The sequence below is a fragment of the Zea mays genome, chromosome 1 (genome assembly GCF_902167145.1).
Source record: "Zea mays cultivar B73 chromosome 1, Zm-B73-REFERENCE-NAM-5.0, whole genome shotgun sequence".
In the NCBI taxonomy this organism is placed as follows: Eukaryota; Viridiplantae; Streptophyta; class Magnoliopsida; order Poales; family Poaceae; genus Zea; species Zea mays.
The window spans coordinates 188793716-188815805 of NC_050096.1; the positions used below are offsets into that span (position 1 = coordinate 188793716).

Sequence of the window (22090 nt, forward strand, 5' to 3'; positions counted from 1 at the left end):
TAGCAATCAAAAGAATTTCATTAGTCAAATATACGTCACATATATTAATTCAAAAATTTAATATATGTGCAAAATTTGACCTCTCCCTCTGCGGTGAGACGGCCCCTGTGGTGCTCGTCGTAGTGAGGGTCCAGCAAGTGGAACTGCGCCATCCTGCAAATTAAGATATCAACATATTAGAATATAAGTTGTGTACAAAGTGTAACAAAAATATCGACATATTAGAATAAAAGTTGTGTACAATAAAATATTAAAATGTATCACACCTGACTAAGTGACCAAATGCATGTACGTGAGTTGTGGCCAAGTCTACCGCATTTTCCGCATTCATTCTGCTCTGGGTCCACGAGAAAGTGGGACACTCGACCTCTCCTACTGCGACTAGAAACCTGATCCATAACCATGTTGCACCGGCTCCTTTTCCTACTACCACGTTTGTCCCATCGATGCGTTGGATCAGCAACGTATACCGGACCGATGTACGTTGGCCATTGTGACTCATCAAGAAATGGCTCAAAACGAGGGCTCCAGGTACGTACTAAGCTCTCTACACTGAACTCAGAAGGTATTCTGCTCTCAAATGCAAAGTTACGATGACGTGCGGCCGCAACATAATGAGAACATGGAAAATGGTATTGTCTAGGTTTACCACAACCGCACAAGAATGCATCAAGTAACACGACATGTGTCCTCGAAGGTCGCACCTCACCGTCGGAAGTTATGCCGCCTAGTGTTGTTACCTCGTATTTACCCAACTCCTCATCAAAGCATTGTACCTCATGTCTATGGGCACGTTCCTTTGCATTATTAAGGTGTGATGTTGGTTTAGGTGCCCATCTCTGCCCTCGCGTCTGCATTGCCTTGGCCTGCGCGTGTCTATCATTAAACCAAGCCACAAGCCTATAAAAAGTGAATGTTACTATAGCATTGACTGGCATGCCCCGTATACCCTTGAGCACACTGTTAAATGACTCGGCCATGTTGCTAGTCTGAAACTCGAACCGCCAGCCACATTCGTCGTAGGCCCTTGTCCATTTCTGCGGTTCCCTCAGCAATCCAGCAATCCAGTTCTTACCTTCAGCATTTGTTGCATCTTTTAGTTCCTTCAACTTATCCTCGAAAAACGAAACCTCCAACCGTCGACATACCTCCTCAAAAAGGGGGAAGTTAGCCTTGCTATGATCCTTTCGAAGAAGATTTTCTGCTAGATGTCGAGTGCACCATCTGTGGTGCATGGGTGCGTAGCCAGGAATCTGCTCTTGCACTGCATTAAGAATACCTTGGTGTCTGTCAGATATGACACCAACCTCGCGTCCAGGGCCTACGACATGGATGCGTACAAGCCGCAAGAACCAAGACCAACTATCTCTGTTCTCCCTCTCCACCAAAGCAAATGCCAAAGGAACCAGTGCGTTGTCTGTGTCGCATGATATGGCAACCAACAATGTGCCCTTATACTTCCGAAGCAGGAAAGTACCATCAATAGAGAGCACGGGACGACAATGCCCGAAAGCCTCTACGCACTGCGAGAAACACCAGAAAGCACGAAAAAATATCTCTCTGTCGTTCCTCCATTCATTAGGTTTGGGGATGTACTCGTAATGCATGCCTGGGTTTTTTGCTTTGATTGCATTGAACAATGCTGGTAACTTCTCATAACCTCCTCCCAATCCCCGTATATCATCTTCCATGCTCGCTGCTTTGCCCTCCATGCTTTCCCATATTTGATCCTGTAACCAAACAGCTCCGAAGTCATGGTCATAATTGACTTCACCTTCAAGTTTGGTTGACCCTTCAATATCCCCAATATCCTTTTCGCAATCAGGGTAGATGTCAACTGACGATGCTTAGAGCTCAGCTCTGTCTGGGCACAAGTGTGTGGACCTACAATTTTGGTGATCTTAAACTTTCCGGTGTCCTTCTGCCTTCGGGCACATACCCTCCAATTACATTCTGACACCTCGCACACAACAGTGTAACGACGCTGTGCATACGAATGTCTCACCTTGAACGGCCTCTTGTGGTTCACAGAATATTCATGTAGCCATCGTCTCAGTGTAGGCAGGTCCTTGAAAAGTAAGCCTACCTTAATCTCAATGCTGTCGGCGTTATCCGGAGCCTCTAGCAGTTCATCATCACGTCCTTCAGCATATGCACGAGTGGAATGACTTAGACTGCTAAATTCATGTACTGCAGGGTCACGCTCCGGACACAAACGTCTTATGAGTTCAATTTCTTGCTCGGTCATTTCTTGAACCGGACGGTCATCATCAGAATCTAAGGCCCGTGCAGCCTCATATGGCTCCTCCTCATCCTCAATCTGAACATCAACACTATTGGATGCCCTACATATGTTGTCCATATTATATGACATAGACACATCAAGATAAGCACCATTATCGATTTGTGGAGATCCTGCATCGGGTCAAAGCAAGAAATACCACATTAAAAAGTCTAATGAAACGAAATAACGATGGATACGAACAACGTGTCAAAGACACTTACTAGGATGATCGTGAACTGGATCCTGGGTCAATGGGATCTCTTGGGGGGTACCACCGGATTAGAAGCCCCACAAACGCCAGGAAGAGGACAAGAAATCCCATACTCGTGCGGCCCCGATTGAGCATCGGGCACAACAACCACTTCTTCCGGAAGCTCTACCAAAGGAGCTTCAATACGAGATGCATTTGGCATTTGTGGAGACAACCCGACTGGACCATCGCAATGCCTAACAGGTAACTTTTGAACAACCACATCCAAACATGGTGGAACCATCGTCTTCACAATTCTTAAATATATCACCCAATCATCTTCTGAGGTAATGGAGATCAACCGTCGGACAACTGTTCCATATGTAATATGGGACAACAAACCCTGAATTGATATTCTAGGGTCGTTTATATCGCAACTAATCTCCTCACAAGCTTGAGCGAAAATCTTGTCAAAAGATGGTCTTTCATCGAACAACATGGTCACGATCTTCATACCATCAAAAGTAACATTCCCATAAGCATCTATCTCCACCCTTCCTCCATAGTATAGTGTTACTAGGCTGTCCATCTATTGCAAAAATGGATTACTAACTCAATAATGGCTATATACTTAAGCCTAAAAACTTACTAAGTAATAAATATATATTAACTAATAACTATATAGTAAATATTAAATGAATACATCAAACGAAATTACATAATCTATGAATAATGTACGAAAACAATGTATACCTGAGATCGCGTACGAGTCCAGCTAACGGTGGAGAAGGTCAAGTCGGACAAACACCTAAGTACAAAAAAAACTATTGTCAATAAAAAATTTGGCAGCACCTCCCATGTAAAGTAATGTTTATAGAACCTGCAAATAAACGACAACATGATGGTTGCCAACACAGAAAACATGTAATATCAATGCGCTAAACAAAATGCTAACTATATAATCACTAAGAATTTACTAAACACTAACAATATGCTAAGCAAGAAACTAGCTAACTATTTTAATAAACACTAACAAGAAAATATCTAACTATTTACTAAACAATAAATAAGTGGATAGCTAACTAATTACTAAACACTGACAATAGCTAACAATTTACTAACTAAGTAATTAAAAACAAAAAAATTATCTGGCGGCAGTGGCCGGGCCGGGGGCGCGCGACGGTCGGGGCGGGAGCTGGCGCGCGCGGTGGCCGGAGCTAGAGCTGGCGCGGTGGCCGGGCCGGGGGCGCGCGGCGGCCGGGGCGGGCGAGCTCGGCGGCCGGGGCGGGCGAGCGCGGTCGCCGGAGCTCGGCGGTCGGGAAGGGCGGAGCTCGGCGGTGGTCAAGAACGGCGGCGGCTCGGGCGCGTAGAAGCTGAAAACAAACAGAGAAGAAACGCAGAGAAAAGGGGCTTGCGGTTAAGTCCTAGCTCGGCGCCGAGCTAGGCGCCACGCGGACATCCACGTCACTCCTGCCCGCCATGGCCACGTCATAGCTCGGCGCCATAGCCTATGGCGCCGAGATATGTTACCTCGGCGCCATAGCATATGGCGCCGAGCTAAGAGTCCAAAATTGAGATTAAAAATTTTTTAGGTCTAAACGTGATTTTAATTCTGATAAAGGGCTATAATGCAAAAAAAATTCGGGCAGCTCGACGTGCCCGACAAATAATGTGTCCGCCCCCGAGTGTCGCAGCGACCATAGCAGCTGCCAGAGGCCAGAGCTCCTATGGTGGGTATCGGTGCCAATGCTCGCATGGCTATCAGGGGAATCCTGGGAAGACTGGATGAGGCTCTTTTATGCGTCACTAACGCAACCAGGATTGTTTCTCCAGTTTCTTGTGCTCACCAACGCCGTTTCGACCGTCCCCGCGCACTTGCTTTCCTCGCCGGCCCAAGCCTTTCAGCATTTATTTACTGTGCATTTCTTGACTCCTTTCAAGATGGCGTGAAATATAATCTCTGCTACTATAACGCCATCCCTCTCCCACCCCACACGCCCGCAAAAAGATAATCCAAGAAATGGTCGCCATGGTTTGAATCCTAAACCCTAAACCACTGCACGCCACTTATTGATTTATCCTATACTCCAAATATATATGCTAATATTTTTAAAATAAAAAAACATGTTGGACCGAGCCGACACTGTGGACCGTGGAAGACGGCCCAGGCACGGCACAGATCTACTTTAAATCGTATCGAGTCATACCATGACATTATTAAATAGATCGTGCTTTATGTTGGGTCGCTAGACACAACTCATTCGATCATCTATAGTCCAGTATTTCCTCCTTCACCGTCTTTGATCTTGTGAACATGAAAAAATGCAAGAAAAAACTTCATCTTGTCTAATAACCCCACACCACATACCTCGCCATTAAGACTTAACTAATATATGAGTTTGGATTATGTTTGAATAGCTATATCATTTAATCAATGTTTACCAATATATAGAATATGTAGCGATGCACGGGCAACTAACTATATACTTATATAGTGTATCTGTGTATATAAACATTTGTTTCAACTCTAGGGTTAGGTTAGTGTCTAATTGGTCATGTTTTTGTTTCTCCACTTCTTTGTGCTGGTTTTTTGAGAGTGCTTTTAGTAGTAGAGGACATATCCGATGCACATGAAAACTTTGTGCACATGGTGCACATATTAAATTATCACTATCCATATCAGATCTAACGTCTCTGGTTGATCATTGTAATTTATAAATAACACCTTCCACCATTACAGTCCATCACGTCGGAGGGTGTCCTTAGCAAATATATCAAACAACTACCGACGTTAGATCTAATATAAGTGATAATAATTTAATATGTACATCATATGCACTAAAATTCCATGTGCACTGGATACGTTCTCTTAGCAGTAAATGTCACGGTGAATTGTTGTATTCATGACTTACGTAGCTAAGTGACGCGCGCGGCCATTCCAAGCGAATGGCCTCCTATGCGGCATGTTTGTACGTTTGTCCCTTTTTTGATCCTCGCTATAATCACCACGACCTGTCCAAGGCCATGCCGTAACAAAATTTATACAGCACAGTCATCTTAGTTTCCAAGGTTGATCCATATATACGAACGAACATGTCACCGCAGCAACCAAGAGCAAGCGTCTTCTCCAATCCGGAAGAGTAAGACCGGTGCACAAAGAGAGGAAGAAGAAAAGATGTGCTGTTACTCCTGCCATCTCAAGGTGATCTGGGACAGGATGGTGCCGAGCTGCCTGCACCTGCAGGACCAAGGCCAGAGCGGCGAGAGGGTGGCCCTGGCGGCGGCGGCGGCCGGAGCCGACGCGAGGCAGCTCACCCTGGAGGAGATGCTGTACCCGCCGCCGAGCTGGGAGACGGCGGCGGAGGCTGCGACGCCGTCGCGGCGCAGCTCCCCGAAGGTGTGCCCGGTGAACCTGGCCGACTTCTTCTCGGACGAGGAGGGAGCGGACTCCGGGACCGGGAGCGGCGGCGGCTACTCCGCGCCGGGCGTCAACGAGAGCGCGTCCGTGTCCGTCGTCAGCCGGGCGTCGCTCCGGGGCCTGCACAGCGTGTCCCGGAGGGTGAGCTTCAGGTCCCCCGACGAGTCCGACGTGTTCATCATCCCGGCGAGAGGCCACTCCGACGACGACGATGAGTGGAGCAGTGACGGTGAGCCAAGCAGGACGTGACGTGAACAAACCAAGAAGAGAGAGAGTTCATGCCAGTGGCAGGTTCTGCAATATGATGAGTGGAGGACCGGACGTGAGTACGTGACACGTCCTGCAGGATTGTTAGCTGTTTTTCTTGGCAAGAAAACATGCACATGTTCATGTTGCATTCTTGTTTGTGCGTGTGTTCTTTTTGCCGTGACATGTAGAGACACCCGTAGACTGCATCTGCATCGATCTCCGGCGTTTCAGGGGTTTAGTTTTGAGTAGTGGCAGCCCACAAATTCCGGCAGATCTCCGAGAGTGGAGGAGGAGGTGGCGGTCGCTCCGTCGACGGGCTTCCCTCCATCACTCTCCTGCTGCCCGTCTTGTGCGGATCCTGAACAAGCCACCACGCCTCGTCTTGTGCTCTTCTCCTCTCGATCGCGCATGTCCTGTCCTGACCTGACCGGCCCATCGCCATCGCCATAGCATCGGGGGTCGAGCAGCTCGGCGAAATGACGCAGCTGGGCTGAGGAGAGCGGTCGATCGAGAGATCATCCATCGGGGTCAGGGACTCAGGGTGTGAGCGAGGGTGTAGGTAGGGTGGGTAAAGATGGACAAGATGGAGAGCTACCTGAACGAGAACTTCGGGGGCGTCAAGGCGAAGCACTCGTCGGACGAGGCGCTGGGGCGATGGCGGAGCGTCGTCGGCGTCGTCAAGAACCCCACCAGGCGGTTCCGCTTCACCGCCAACCTGGGCAAGCGCTCCGAGGCCGCCGCCATGAAGCGATCCAACCAGGAGAAGCTGCGGGTCGCCGTGCTCGTCTCCAAGGCCGCGCTCCAGTTCATCCACGGCCTGCCGCCGCAGGGCGACTACGCCGTGCCCGCCGACGTCAAGGCGGCCGGCTTCGGCATCTGCGCCGAGGAGCTGAGCTTCATCGTGGAGAGCCACGACGTGAAGAAGCTCAAGTCCCACGGCGGCGTGGACGGCCTCCTGTCCAGGCTGTCCACCTCGGCGTCCGACGGCCTCGACGGTAGCAAGCTGATGGCGGCCCGGCAGGAGCTCTTCGGCGTCAACCGCTTCGCCGAGGCGGAGCCCCGCAGCTTCTGGGTCTTCGTCTGGGAGGCGCTCCAGGACATGACGCTCATGATCCTGGCCGCCTGCGCGCTCGTCTCCCTCGTCGTCGGCATCGCCACCGAGGGGTGGCCCCACGGCGCGCACGACGGGCTCGGCATCGTCGCCAGCATCCTGCTCGTCGTCTTCGTCACCGCCACCAGCGACTACCGCCAGTCGCTGCAGTTCAAGGACCTCGACAAGGAGAAGAAGAAGATCACAGTGCAGGTCACGCGGAGCGGGTACCGCCAGAAGCTCTCCATCTACGACCTCCTCGCGGGCGACATCGTGCACCTCGCCATCGGCGACCAGGTGCCCGCCGACGGGCTCTTCGTGTCGGGCTTCTCCCTGCTCATCAACGAGTCCAGCCTCACCGGAGAGAGCGAACCCGTCGCGGTGAGCGCCGAGAACCCGTTCCTGCTGTCGGGGACCAAGGTGCAGGACGGCGCGTGCAAGATGCTGGTCACCACCGTCGGCATGCGGACGCAGTGGGGCAAGCTCATGGCCACGCTCAGCGAGGGCGGCGACGACGAGACGCCGCTGCAGGTCAAGCTCAACGGCGTGGCCACCATCATCGGCAAGATCGGCCTCGCCTTCGCCGTGGTCACGTTCGCGGTGCTCACGCAGGGCCTGTTCTGGCGCAAGCTCGCCGACGGCTCCTACTTCAGCTGGACCGGCGACGACGCGCTGGAGCTGCTGGAGGTCTTCGCCATCGCCGTCACGATCGTCGTCGTGGCCGTCCCCGAGGGCCTGCCACTGGCCGTGACGCTCAGCCTGGCGTTCGCAATGAAGAAGATGATGAACGACAAGGCGCTCGTGCGGCACCTCGCGGCCTGCGAGACCATGGGCTCCGCCACCACCATCTGCAGCGACAAGACCGGCACGCTGACCACCAACCACATGACCGTCGTGAAGGCCTGCATCTGCGGCAAGGTGAAGGACGTGAACAGCTCCGCGGAGACCAAGACGCTGCCCTCCGACCTGCCGGCGTCCGTCGTGGCGATGCTCCTGCAGTCCATCTTCAACAACACCGGCGGCGACGTCGTGCTGAACCAGGACAGCAGGCGCGAGATCCTGGGCACGCCGACCGAGGCCGCCATCCTGGAGTTCGGGCTCGCCCTTGGCGGCGACTTCGCGACGGTGCGCAAGGCGAGCACCCTGCTCAAGGTGGAGCCCTTCAACTCGGCAAAGAAGAGGATGGGGGTGGTCATCCAGCTCCCCGGCGGCGCGCTGCGGGCGCACTGCAAGGGCGCGTCGGAGATCGTCCTGGCGTCCTGCGCCAGGTACCTGGACGAGCACGGCAACGTCGCCGCCCTCGACGGCGCCACCGCGGACCACCTGAGGGCCACCATCGACAGCTTCGCCAACGAGGCGCTCCGGACGCTGTGCCTCGCCTACGTCGACGTCGGCGACGGGTTCTCCCCGAGCGACCAGATCCCGACGGACGGGTACACGTGCATCGGCGTCGTGGGGATCAAGGATCCCGTCCGTCCCGGCGTCAAGGAGTCGGTGGCGATCTGCAGGTCCGCTGGCATCACCGTCAGGATGGTCACGGGCGACAACATCAACACGGCCAAGGCGATCGCGCGGGAGTGCGGCATCCTGACTGAAGGCGGCGTAGCCATCGAAGGCCCAGATTTCAGAGTCAAGAGTGAGGAGGAACTGCAAGATCTGATACCCAAAATACAGGTGGGTGGGTTAGCGTTGAAAGATGTAGATAAATCGTCTGCATTTCTGGAGCTCCTTTGATCGATTTCACGCTGCGATTCAGGTAATGGCGAGATCTTCGCCGCTCGACAAGCACACTTTGGTGAAGCACCTACGAACAACATTTGATGAAGTTGTTGCGGTCACCGGCGATGGCACAAACGATGCTCCTGCGCTACACGAAGCCGACATTGGGCTTGCGATGGGCATTGCTGGCACTGAGGTACTATCTACTTCGTGTTCCTAATGACGACATTAGACATTGGAATTGCTCTTACATATAACTGTGGTCAGTATTAAGTGTACATCAGAGTATCAGACTAACAATGTAGGTGCTGCTTTTCTCTGACGCCAGTGTAGCACCTAGCTACTTCTTCTGTTCTGTCTAGCAACATACCCAATGGGTATTTACTCCATTAAGATATATTTTTTTTTAACAGAAAGGGGATTCCCCCCCTATTTCATTAAGAAATAGGACCACAGTTTTAACAACATTCAAACAGAAAAACTACTTATTACACCACTTAGCTCATAGAACTAAAAGGGCAGAAACAAACCAACCAGGCCTAAGGAGGATCACTACAGTTTTTGGCACAGAAAGCCATACCGCACAGCCACTACGACCACTACCAACCAGTTTTTGGCAAGGCCGACCACAAACAAAGCCCCAGCGACCAGACATAAGCAACACATTGTGAAAACACAAACCCTAAAACCAAAAGGGCTTCTGAGAGCCAGGCAAGCCACACATCTAAAACAAACAGACATCGCGCTCAAACGTTAGTTGCACAGTCTTTTATCCATCGGCGCCCAACCAAAATTCCTGTTGAAGACCTCCTTAACCATTCTTCTGAGCAGGGAGCTTCCTTCCAGCAGCATCTTTCTTGAAGTTTCTTTCTGAAGAATCGCCCAAGCATCCAACCAAGAGCAGCACATAAACACAGGGTTAACAGCATTTAAAGAGGAAATGTTGTTGAAACAGAAATCATTTCTATGCTTCCACAGCGACCAGAGAACTGCACTGCAACCCACAGTGATCAGATTTTTTTCATGCCCTTTGAATTTACATAACCAACTCCCAAACATATCCTTAGCACTTTTGGGAAGTGTAAGAGACGGACAGGACATCTGAATAATTTTCCAAGAAAAAGATGCAACCTGGCAATTATAAAAGATATGGCTGGTTGTTTCAAGACAACCACACCACTCACAATTAACGTTCCCTTGCCATTTTTTTTTCCTCAAATTTTCCTTGGATAGGATTTTATCATTTATGACCAACCAGAGGAAAACTTTAATTCTCTGAGGTATTTTTGCCTTCCAGATGAACCAATAAGGATCCCTATTTAAATTTACTTTAAAGTTTCTATAGGATGATTTCACTGAAAATCCTTTCTTATCAAGCAACCAGCATGGTTTATCATTTCTGTCTATAAGACAGAAATCTGCACAGTTATTTTTCAAATCATCCAACAGATTGACCCCATCTCCAAATAATCTTCTTCTAAAGATTAAGGAGTTACAGTTGTCTCTTATGGCCCAATTCACATTTATCTCTTTATTAAGAGATAATTCAAAAAGTCTTTTGTATCTCATGGATAAAGGCTCATCACCACACCACTTATCCAACCAAAAACTAGTAGAGACACCATTTCCAATTTTCATTTTTCTGTTTTTACAATATTCTTGCTTACAATCCATGAGGCCTCGCCAAAACTGAGAGTCTCCTTGTTTTTTTTTAACACACATAATGGTTTGCCTTTCATATATTTTTTCCTAACAATTGTTTGCCACAGACCTTCTTCCATCTCAAGTTTCCATAACCATTTGGTCAACAAACTGATATTCATCCATCTTAGATTTAGAATCCCAAAACCCCCCTTATTTTTCTCAGTGCAGACTGTATCCCACTTCACCAAGTGGTATTTTTTTATATTGTTTCCCCCACACCACAAAAACCTCTTTCTGAAAGTATCCATTTTCTTCAAAACAGCAGAAGGAGCCAGATAGAGAGAAAGCATGTAGAGAGGGATATTAGACAGACTACTATTAATTAGAGTCAATCTTCCCCCAAGACTCAGATATCTTCCTTGCCAAACTCCCAATTTTTTTTCAAATTTCTCTTCCGTGTTAGCCCATTGAGTTTTACTCAGTGTTTTATGATCAATAGGAACGCCAAGGTAACAGATGGGGAGTTTTTTAATTGGGCATGTAAAAATCTCAGCATAAGCCTCTTTATTATTGTTAGCATTGCCAAAACAATAAACCTCACTCTTATGAAAATTAATTTTAAGGCCAGACATTTTTTCAAACAAAATTAGGATAAACTTCAAATTCCTAGCATATTCAAGGTTATCCTGAATCAAAAGAATTGTATCGTCAGCATATTGAAGATAAGCACATCCATTGTTTATAATGTGAGGAACCAAACCAGTAATCAGTTTCATTTCTTGTGCTTTTTCAATAAGGCACGCAAGACCATCCGCTGCAATGTTAAAAAGTAAGGGGGAAAAGGGGTCACCCTGTCTAACCCCTTTATGAGTGGGAAAGTAAGGACCAGTCATGCCATTAGTTCTAATAGCAACTTTTCCTCCTTTCACTGTCTTCATCACCCAATCACCCCATTTATCTCCAAAGCCTTTTTGATGGAGCATGCAATACAAGAATTGCCAATTAACTTTGTCATAGGCCTTCTCAAAATCAATTTTGAGAATAATCCCATTCTGTTTTTTCTTTTTTACTTCATGAATGATTTCATGTAAAGCTACAACACAATCCAAAATATACTTCCCTTTAATAAAACCATACTGATTCTCACTAATAACCTTGTTGATACAAGTAGAAAGCCTGTTATTCAGAGATTTAGTGATGATTTTATAACAAACGTTTAAAAGACAAATAGGCCTAAATTTTTTCATTTCCATAGCATTATCCACTTTAGGAATTAATGTAATCAAGCCATAGTTAAGCCTTTCAATATCCAACTTTCCTTTGCTGAAATCATCACACATATTCCAAATATCTTTTTTAATAAGATCCCAGAAATCCTGAAAAAATTCTGCAGGAAGACCGTCAGGACCTGGGGCACTGTTATGTTTAAGATCAGTGACAACCTTAAAAATTTCTTGATAGCTAAAGGGAGCAGTAAGGAGTTTTCTGTCATCCTCATTAAGCTTCCTCATATTCATATTATTCATATGAATAGTTGAGATCATTGAAGGGCCGAAAAGATTTTTATAATAGTCAGTAGCTATCTTATTAATTTCCTCTTCATCTTCAACAAGTCTCCCATTATCATAGAGAGCATGAATTTTCAAACGTCTCTTATTGCCATTAGCTTTAAGATGAAAATATTTAGTATTTTCATCACCAGCAATGATATTTTTCTCTCTAGCAATTTGTTTCATTTTGGTTTCTTCTTCGAGACAAAGATTTTTCAGTTGAAAATCATAATCCATTTTTTCTTCCTTCTCCTCCGCAGAAAGAGTTTCTAATTCATTTTTAATGTCCAGTCTATTTATTTCTCTTTTCAGAATATTAATTTTCCTCCTATTTTTTCCTTCTTCATTAATATTCCAACCCTTCAAAGTTTTTTTAAGTCTTTTGACTTTTTCTTTCCAGATGTCAATGTTTTTTCTGCTTTTAACTGGAAGAGTCCAGCTATCAACCACAATGTCTCTGAAATTTGGTCTAAACTTCCAACTGAGTTCATATCTAAACTCATGAGTCATCTTTTTTTTTTCTTCAGTTTGAAGCAAAAGTGGCACATGATCAGAAAGAGATCTATCAAGACCTCTAACTGTTGCATTGTGAAACATCAAATCCCATTCAGGGTTAACCAAAAATCTGTCAAGTTTCTCAAAAGTAGGATTACTCCTATTATTCGACCAAGTATAGAGCCTATCAGTAAGCTCAAGCTCTATAAGACCATAAATTTCAATAATAGAATTGAAGAGAGTACTCCAATGATTTAAAATCCCAGGTTTGTTTTTCTCTTCAATTGTTCTAATGATATTAAAATCACCACCAAAAATAGTCGGGCCTTTGCAATTAGAACAAACAGAGGAGAGCTCACTGAGGAATTTATCTTTATTTTCCAATTGGGCCGCACCATAAACGTTAACAAAATTGAAAGTAACATTTTTTGATTTGTGGTGAATTGAACAAATAATCATAAACTCCCTAATTTCCTGATTAATGATGTCAAAGATATCAGAGTTTATGCCAACTAATAGACCACCAGACCTGCCCCTGGGAGGGGAAGAAATCCAAAAAAAATTTCTTTGAGGATTTAGAGCCTCAAACCAACTTTGATCGAATTTTTTTCTTTTGGTTTCTTGAAGACCAAAAAAATCCACTTTATGTTTTGTAATGAGTTCCCTCAGAAACTCAAACTTCCCCGGTTTAACCAAACCCTGACAATTCCATACAACTCCAATCATTATGGAACCAATAAGTCTGCAGATTCTCTGACTTTTCTAATTCTCCTCTTATTAGGTGTGCACCTAACTTTAGGAGAATTATTTTTCTTTTTATTTCTCAGAGAATACTTTTTCTCTTTTTTCATGTCCTCTTTCTTATTGTGCACCAAAAGTTTTTCTTTATCAGATTCACTATCTAATACCTCCTGAACCATTTTATCTATAGAATCAGAAATTTCCAATTCATTTTCAGTATCAATTATGTTTAAAGCATCATCAGGAACAATGTCAGATTTACAATCAATATATCTTTCTATCTCAATCATTTTAATGTCATTAAGATTCAAAAAAATCTCCTCATCATTCTTTCCTAAACTAACATTAAGCATATCAGCCATCTCAACCAAAATATTATCACTAGTGTTCAAAACAGAAAAGGGATTGGAGGACATACCTTTGTTTAGGAAGGCATCTTTTGCCGCCGCCCTTGAGATAGCTTTTTCAGTAATCTTTAAGTCTTCAGTTGCCTCCAGTCTGGTGCTCTTCCTGGTGCCTTCCATCAGATCAGCATTTTTTCCTTTGTTCTTCTTGCTTTTTTCGTCAATGTTCATATCCTGTTTGTCTGTGTCCTCTTTTTCAGAAGTCTTATCCTCCTGAGAATTAGCAATATCCACACCCATGTCTTTGACTAAGACATCAAGTTCCTGAGAACTTAGTAAGTCATCTTCACTTTCATCAAAATCCACATCACCTTCAGCTTTTTCATTTTCATCTGATTCCTTTATCATCTCTGGTAAATTGCCAGATTTATCAGATTTCATCAAACTCCCAGTCATCCTAGAAGTCGACCCAGTATGGAAATCAGTATCCATATCATTTCCATCTGACCCAGTATCCTCATTCTTAGCTCTCTTTCCACTTTTCTCCATTACATTTTTCCCAGACATCTGCACATCAACAGAAGCTCTTTTTCCCAAATTAATAGATTCATCATTCCATCCTTCTGCATCAATATTCTCAACTTTAAAGAATATGTCGTACAGGTAAGGTTTAACTCCCACTTCTATAATTTCTGGTATCATGTCAATGCTTTTGACATGAACTTTAAATCTGACCATATCCTTAGATTCCAGAGAGTTCAGATCAATTTCCTCAACAGCCCCAATTGTTGAGCCAAGTTCACAGATGGCTTGGTAGTTTAGAAGTTCTTCAGGAACATTTTCAGCGACTACCCAAGTGGTGTGAAGTCTGGATTTGGCTTTGGCTTGAGAAGACCAAGGAATAACACTGATTTTCACCCCAGAAATTTTCATTTTCAATTCAGGAAAGTTAACAACCTCATCTAAACGTTCCTGAGAAGGAAACTGCATTAAAAAGCCAGATGGACACTTGGTTGCCTTCCAGATTCTACCCCAGGGAAAATGAAAACTAAAATCCTTTTCCAAGTCCTCACATCTAACCTCTCCCTCAATGACTTTAACCAAACCTAAAAAGCTTTTTCTAGGTTTCTTGGCAGCATTTTTAGCAAACTGAGAAGCATAGAAACCTAAACCATCAGCTGCCATTCCCACAATAGGCATAGTCGGTTTACTCTGCTTAGGCCAAACACATTTAGCCGTAACATGCGTTTCCTTCCTGCAAATCTCACACCAAAGAGGCTTGAAACACTCTCTAGCATGATGACCTTCATCCCCACATTTCTGGCAAAAAACACGACGACCAAGATCCAGATCCATAGGAATAACAGGAGTCGGATGATTCATGTTACCTGGATCACCACCATCGCCTGCAGAAGATGTCTGCCCCTCTTGCTTGGTCTCGGGCTTCAAATGGGGAGGTCGCAGACGCCAGCTGAGATTACGATGCCTTCCCCACGGAGGCGAGTTTTGCCTCTGCGGCTTAGGGATTTGGCGATCCCATTTCGCGTTTTTCCCCTTTGAATCCATTGTAGCCAAGCTGTTAGGGATTTGGGAACCAATCCCTACTCTCGGCCACGGATCAGGAGAGGAAGGAGAACGAAAAGAGACCGATCTCCACCCCCCGCAAAAACTAGATCTCGCCTTGGTAGGCAGCCGCCAAAGCACGGACAAGAAAGCAGCGAGGTGAGGAAGGGGGCGAGCTCCAACTAGGTCATCTGGAAACCCTAGCGGGGATTTCAGCGAAGCCGACCTAGAGGGAGAGAAGAGAGGCGATGGGAAAGGGGGCGTGTTACCTACGCGAGATGGGGATAAGGCCAAGCCAACCGGTCTGCCAACAGTCCCCGTAAGATTTCCACGCTTGGCCTTGTGAATCTCAACACCAGAGGTCCAGCCGCGCCATCGACCCACGCACGGGGCGGCCCAGTCCTGTACCTCCCTGGGCTTACAGCCTTTTCGGAGAAGGGGAGAAGACCGCTTCCCGCCAATGGAGATCAACGAACGGGAGGGATGAATGAGAGGGGGCCGCACGGGAGAGGGAAGGGGAGAGAGACGAGCCATCCCCAGCTCTCCGGACTTGATTAGTGATCGAAAAAAAAGCATTAGCTCATTCGCAGAGAGAGAATCTCCATTAAGATATATATATAGGCTAAATATTTTATTCATGGATTTTTTATTAGACAAAAACCTTCATCCAATGGATAAACGGGTATTAGAACGTTTTGCCCTCACCTATACTCTTTAATCCACGGTATAAAATGTCCAATGTAATAGCGTGAACTTGGGCTTCTGTCATCCATATATTTTTACTATTTAACAACCTTTCGGACGATAATGTCATAGATGACTTAAGAACTATTTGATAATAACAATGTAATAGAACATGTAATGTGTTATGTGACATTATCGAGTGTTGTTACTTTATCCAATTACCTATGGTGTTATTGAATGGATGATTGAATGATGCTGGAAATTATGTAATTGTATTTAGATGGATATACTTGATGTTTGTATAATGTATTATTTGATAGATATTTAATCTTTGTGGGTATGAGTGACCCATACCCACATAGTTATGGGTATGTCGGTAAATCCACATCCACTAGTGGATATAGGTGACCCGACAAGGTTTTTTTTGTCATGGGTATGTGTATGAGATAGTAATAACGGATGGATATTTACCCATTTGACATCTTTAGTTCTGTCCCAAATTTATAAGACATTTCAGTATTTCTAGTGATAGGATTGTGGATCCTACCGGGAATGTGGTATAGGCTAGGGGTAAGACGCAGGGGACCGACGATGATCATGGCGCCAGGGCGCCGTGGCTGAGCTTGACTGAAGGAGAGCAAGAGAACAGAGGGTGCTACAATACTCACGGTGCTGTTAGATTAGGGCTCAAGCGGGAGGAGGGAGATGAGGGTGGCAGCTAAGGGCTCCTAGCTCCGTGAGGAAAGCCGACAACAAATAAGTTGTTTCTGCTTGATTGCAAATGGAGGTGTACAGAGTTGTTTTATAGTCTCTCCTCTTATCTTATCGAACTCATATCTAATAGCTTCTTATCTTATCCTATCTAACTAACTCCTATCTAATAGCTTCTGATAGCTATTTCCTTATCTAATCATAACTTGGCCCTTAAACCTCTTGATTCTGATCTTGACGTCTCTTATAGTTATAGCTGATGATGCCGGTCATAACATCTAGATTCATAATATATTTCATTTTTCTAATGTTTTGTTTATTTGAAGGTGCACCTTATCGTTTCTAATAATGTTTGTTTGAAGGTGGCGAAAGAGAGCGCCGACGTGATCATTCTCGACGACAACTTCTCCACCATAGTGACTGTCGCCAAATGGGGCCGGTCGGTGTACATCAACATCCAGAAATTTGTGCAGTTCCAGCTGACAGTCAACGTCGTTGCGCTCATCGTCAACTTCTCTTCAGCTTGCCTGATAGGTAAAAAAAAAAACCTCACGCTGCTGCGTTCATCTGTAGGTGACTGATTCCAGTCTGAATCTGAAATAATAGACATTGACTGGAGCCCGTAAACAAACTCATAAAATGTGCTTGTCGATTCATCAGGGAGCGCGCCCCTGACTGCGGTGCAGCTGCTCTGGGTGAACATGATCATGGACACGCTGGGAGCTCTGGCGTTGGCCACGGAGCCCCCCAACGACGAGCTCATGAAGAGGACTCCCGTCGGAAGGAAAGGCAACTTCATCAGCAACACCATGTGGAGGAACATCATGGGGCAGGCCCTCTACCAGTTCCTCGTCATCTGGTACCTGCAGTCTAGGGGGAAACGGCTCTTCTGGATCGACGAGGGCGCCGCCGACGCCGACCTGGTCCTGAACACGGTCATCTTCAACTGCTTCGTGTTCTGCCAGGTAACTAAACTACCTGTGACAATAGCCTGGCAAAGTATGGTTACTGGACATCTCAGATGTCTGCGGATGCTGAATATTTCGTTAGATGTTTTTTTTTTCTTTTCCTTTTTACCATGTGAAGCTAGCTGCGCTGACTGACTTCCTTCTCGGCCGTGCGTGCAGGTTTTCAACGAGGTGAACTCGAGGGAGATGGAGAGGGTGAACGTGTTCCGAGGCATCCTGGACAACAACGTGTTCGTCATGGTCCTCGGCAGCACCGTCGTGTTCCAGTTCGTGATCGTGCAGTGCCTCGGTAGCTTCGCCAACACGACCCCTCTCAGCCTCGCGCAGTGGGTCGCCTGCGTCGCCATCGGGTTCGTAGGCATGCCTATCGCCGTGGCGGTGAAGATGGTGCCGGTGGAGTAGGCCGGCCTTCAGTGGAGGCAGCCAGGCAGTTTTGGCCGTTGTTGCTTGCCCTCGTCATACAGACATCTTCCTCGCTTATGATCTAGACTTCTCTGGAGGTCGAGCCGCCATGGCGATCGGCTCGATTCTGAAAAGTGTTGGGTAGAATCTTGTAGCTTTGAAAGTTTCAGTTTCAGTTTTTTTTTTGTTCCCAGACGTTCTTCATTTGGAAGTAGTAACTGTTGGCTTGAAATGTTTATTACAGATGTACTGATTTTTTTTAAGAACAGAACAGGTTTTATTCATTTGTTATTCTACAAAGGGTTCCTGTGTCTTGAGATATATATAGTGTTGTAATTTCTAGTAACGGATCGGTGAGCATAGTTTGTGTTAGATTTATAAGAGGAGGCACGAATAAGCCACATTTCCGTATGGGCTCTCTAGGTAACTTTTATTTAAAATGAGATGATAAGTTTAAGAGAGATTATGGAATACGGTTTTCATAGGTTGGATTTAAGATTTAAGGTCGTGCATTGCTACGGTTCAGAGTTTAGGGTAACTTTTATTTAAATTGGATAATTATTCATACATATTCTAAACCTTTACAATGAACACCCAAAAGTCTCGAATGTTTGTGAGAATAGTGGTGGCAAAGTCCTACTTGAGATGTCATTTGGTTCACATATTGGTAACGTAATGGGTAACCGATAACGTTAAAAAATCATATTTTTTAAGTCCAACTGTAATCGATACCACACTACAAATGAATACCGCCTTATTCAAATTTGTTACCGCCGGTATTCGAGTGTGAATCGTTACCATTACCATTTACGTTACATTCCGTGAAACAAACGATACCTGAGTTCCTGTGACTTCAAATCTCACAGGCGGTGGCGGCGGCGACGCTATGACAGGTGTCTGTGCGGCACTCATCCCCTCAAACAAACAATTACAATTTTGGATTGAACCTAACTAATTCTAATTTACGAAACCGAAGGCCTATGTATCTTAATCGGTGACTTGACAGCTCTGCTGCGATGGCATTTTGATTACGCCACTATCAGTCTACACATGCATCACTTATGTACGTGTATTATATGTCCAAATAGGCTGGGCCTCCTAAGCAGCCCGTGGCCGACATGGTTTAGACCGGCCCGAGCATGAATTGACATCTTGTTCACTGGACTCATGTCGGCCAAGCATAATCATCATGTCAAGGCTAGACCTTCGTTGTGGCATGATGGGCTAGACCCGATACAGTTCGATTTTTTCTCTTATTTTTTATAAAAAATATTATATTATGCTTTAGTATATAATATAACACATAAAAATATGTGTTATGTTGGCTAGATGAGTGTGGATATAGAGACAATAACTAAGTTTCAAATCCTGCATTTGCATATAATTTTACCTTATTTTATTGAAAACAGATAGAGAAGACCTCCAACGATTTGGATTCTCTAGATGTTAAAATTTAGCTAAAAATGTAGTGATAAAACTTTAGGTTCTATGAGCTAAGAGCAACTCCGGTGGTTCTCTAAAAGACTTCCTAAATCAATAATTTAGGTAGTTAACATGAAAACTATTCTCCAACAGTTCTCTAAATGAACTTTCTAAATTTAACAACTTGTCATCTAACCTCATTTTCTCTCTACATTTGGCAACCATTTAACAACTCCCTAAACAAAAATGTTGACTGCATTATATAGTTTTTGTGACTTATTTTTTATGTGGATAAATACAAAACAAATTACAACCTATATTTAGAGAACTATTGGAGAACTCACATTTTTTTACTCCAAAAGTCATTTAGCAACTTCTTAAATCTGTGATTTAGAGAGCTAAAATTTACATAACTATTGGAGTTGCTCTAAGTCGAGGTGTTGGAGCATGGAGTACGACAGTACGTACACCAGCCAACCTGCAGCCGTGCAGCGAGCCGTGGCAGGCCTACAGCGGGGCAACGACCCAGCAATCCAAGGTGTCCAAGGCCCAAGTCACTGTGGCCAGCAGCAGCAGCATGGCATGGCCGCAATGGCCCAGCAGGCCAGCAGCATTGCTGAGGCAGGGTAGCTATCTCCTACTCCTACGTGCCGTTGTTACTGTCGTAGAAATAGATAGATTTATTTATTTATTACGTGGAGCCTTGTTTGAACAATGAAGAACAAACGAGTGGTCCTCTGTGGAGCTTGTGCACTCTACATGCTCTCGAGAGCGGTTTAGAAATCGTGGCACGCCAACAAAATTCTTCTCTCTCCCATAATTTCGTCAGGATGTGTTTCTCCGGTTTGTTTGAACGGTGACCACTAACCCAGCCGACACGCTGGCTGCACGCACTGCCGGAGCATATTTCCTGCGCCGAGAGCTCGGCAATCAATCAATCAACCGAATGGTCCTCTCTCTCTCTCTCTCTCTCTCTTTCCTGCAAGACCAAGACCAGTCAGGCCACCAGGGTGCCGGGCCCAGGAGCAGAGCAGGCAGGTCCTGGACTCCTGGTCGCCACTGATCGCCAGCGGCCAGGAGCCCAGCCGCATGCTGCCGGTGGCCTGTGGCGGTGCGGCCCCAAGCGCACGGCGGGCGGACGGCGCCACGCCCTCGGCGGCCTCGCCGCGCGCGCCGGGACAAAACTCAAGGCACTACGTGTGTAATCATGCCATCGATGGGTCACATCGACTGCCACTGCCACTACTACCATCGCCATTGCTGATGCCAGCAGCCCCCCTGGCTCGTGAGGCCAGCCGCAGGCCGCTGCTCCTCCGAGGGACACCGCGCCTTTTACTGCAGACGCTGGCGGGCAGGACAGGACAGGACATCCGGACCGCATCTCGTCGTCCATCCGTCCATGGTTGGTTGGTTCTAGCCGGCTGATCCAATTCCAAACAAGGTTAGGCTAATTCATTCATCCGAACAAACAGACAGGGTCTGAGAAACTCCTTTGGATTCCTCTGACGAGAAATGAAAAGCCTCCGATCCAAACAAACGCTCGCTGCTCTGCCCGAGGCCGCCCGCCCGCTGCTGCAAGCAAAGCAGGAGCTGCCCCCGGCGGCCCGGCGTCCATGCCATGCATATGCATCGAACGAGGCCAGGGCCAGCCGCGCGCGCTGCTCTGCCCGAGGCCGGCCGCGCTGCTGCAGTGCGTGCAGGCAGCTCGCGCGCGCGAGGCGAGAGAGCCATGCATGATGCATGCAATGCAATGCACGCACGTCTCTCCAAGCAAGCCCCGCCCCGCCCCCGCCCCCTGGCGCGAATTGATGAATCGGGCAGGCCAGGGACGGGGATCGCGCGCATGGCCGCGGCGCCGTACACGTACGTGTGCCTGCCCGGCTGCCAGTGACGCGTCGCCGTGTAGGCTGTCGACTGCGTCGTTTGCCGCCGTCGCCGTGGCACGTGCATGGTGTGTGACCACCGCCGGGCGCGCGGTTCGATCGGTCGGGGTGGTCAGGGCGGCCTGTGGCCTTGTGGGAGTCCGAGTTTTACCCGGCCCTCGGCTGGCGCATCAAGCTCAGCTCTGCCTGCAGCCCTATTAATTTGGCCATCAAGTCGCGGCAGGGGAAAAAAACGATCAGCTGGAGAAGTAATTACCACTGATTTTGCAGCACAACCATACAAAAAAAATGCTACTGGCAGATACACCCCAAAAACATTAATGCCGCGTGTTGGCTCTACCTGAACAGGGTCAGGACAAGCCTGTCGTCCGCGGTCCTGCAGCTAGCAAAATAGCTAGCCAAGACAGGCGGTTCAACTGCAGACGAGACGACAGCGGCGCCGGTGTTGGGGCCGGGGTGGTGCTGTATGTGGCCAGCCAGCCACGAACTCTTGCTCTTGTCACCGGCGGGAATATACATGTTGCCCAGCCCTTCTCCGATCCGCCGCCCGCTTGCTGCTGCTGGAGTCCGGCGTCCCATCGCCGTCAGGGGATCGGCCGGACGGACGACAAGCGTGAGCAGCCCGGAGTCGGAGTGCGTAGGGATCTCTCTCCGGTATCCGGTCGATCTCCAGCCTCCACTCCAGTTCAGTCCCAGCAGGCTTCTCGATCCCAGGCCGATCGCGCGAGATCGA

At 47.0% G+C, this 22090-nt stretch overlaps 1 protein-coding gene across 1 annotated transcript; it reads left to right on the top strand.

Moving 5' to 3' along the window:
* Positions 1-6010: 6010 nt before the first annotated feature.
* LOC103641566 (calcium-transporting ATPase 2, plasma membrane-type) lies at positions 6011-18373 on the top strand. The gene is made up of 5 exons (XM_008664911.3): positions 6011-8905; positions 8988-9146; positions 17045-17216; positions 17343-17647; positions 17810-18373. Exons 1-5 carry the CDS (start codon positions 6716-6718, stop codon positions 18050-18052), a joined length of 3069 nt encoding a protein of 1022 aa, XP_008663133.1. The 5' UTR covers positions 6011-6715; the 3' UTR covers positions 18053-18373.
* Positions 18374-22090: the final 3717 nt, after the last annotated feature.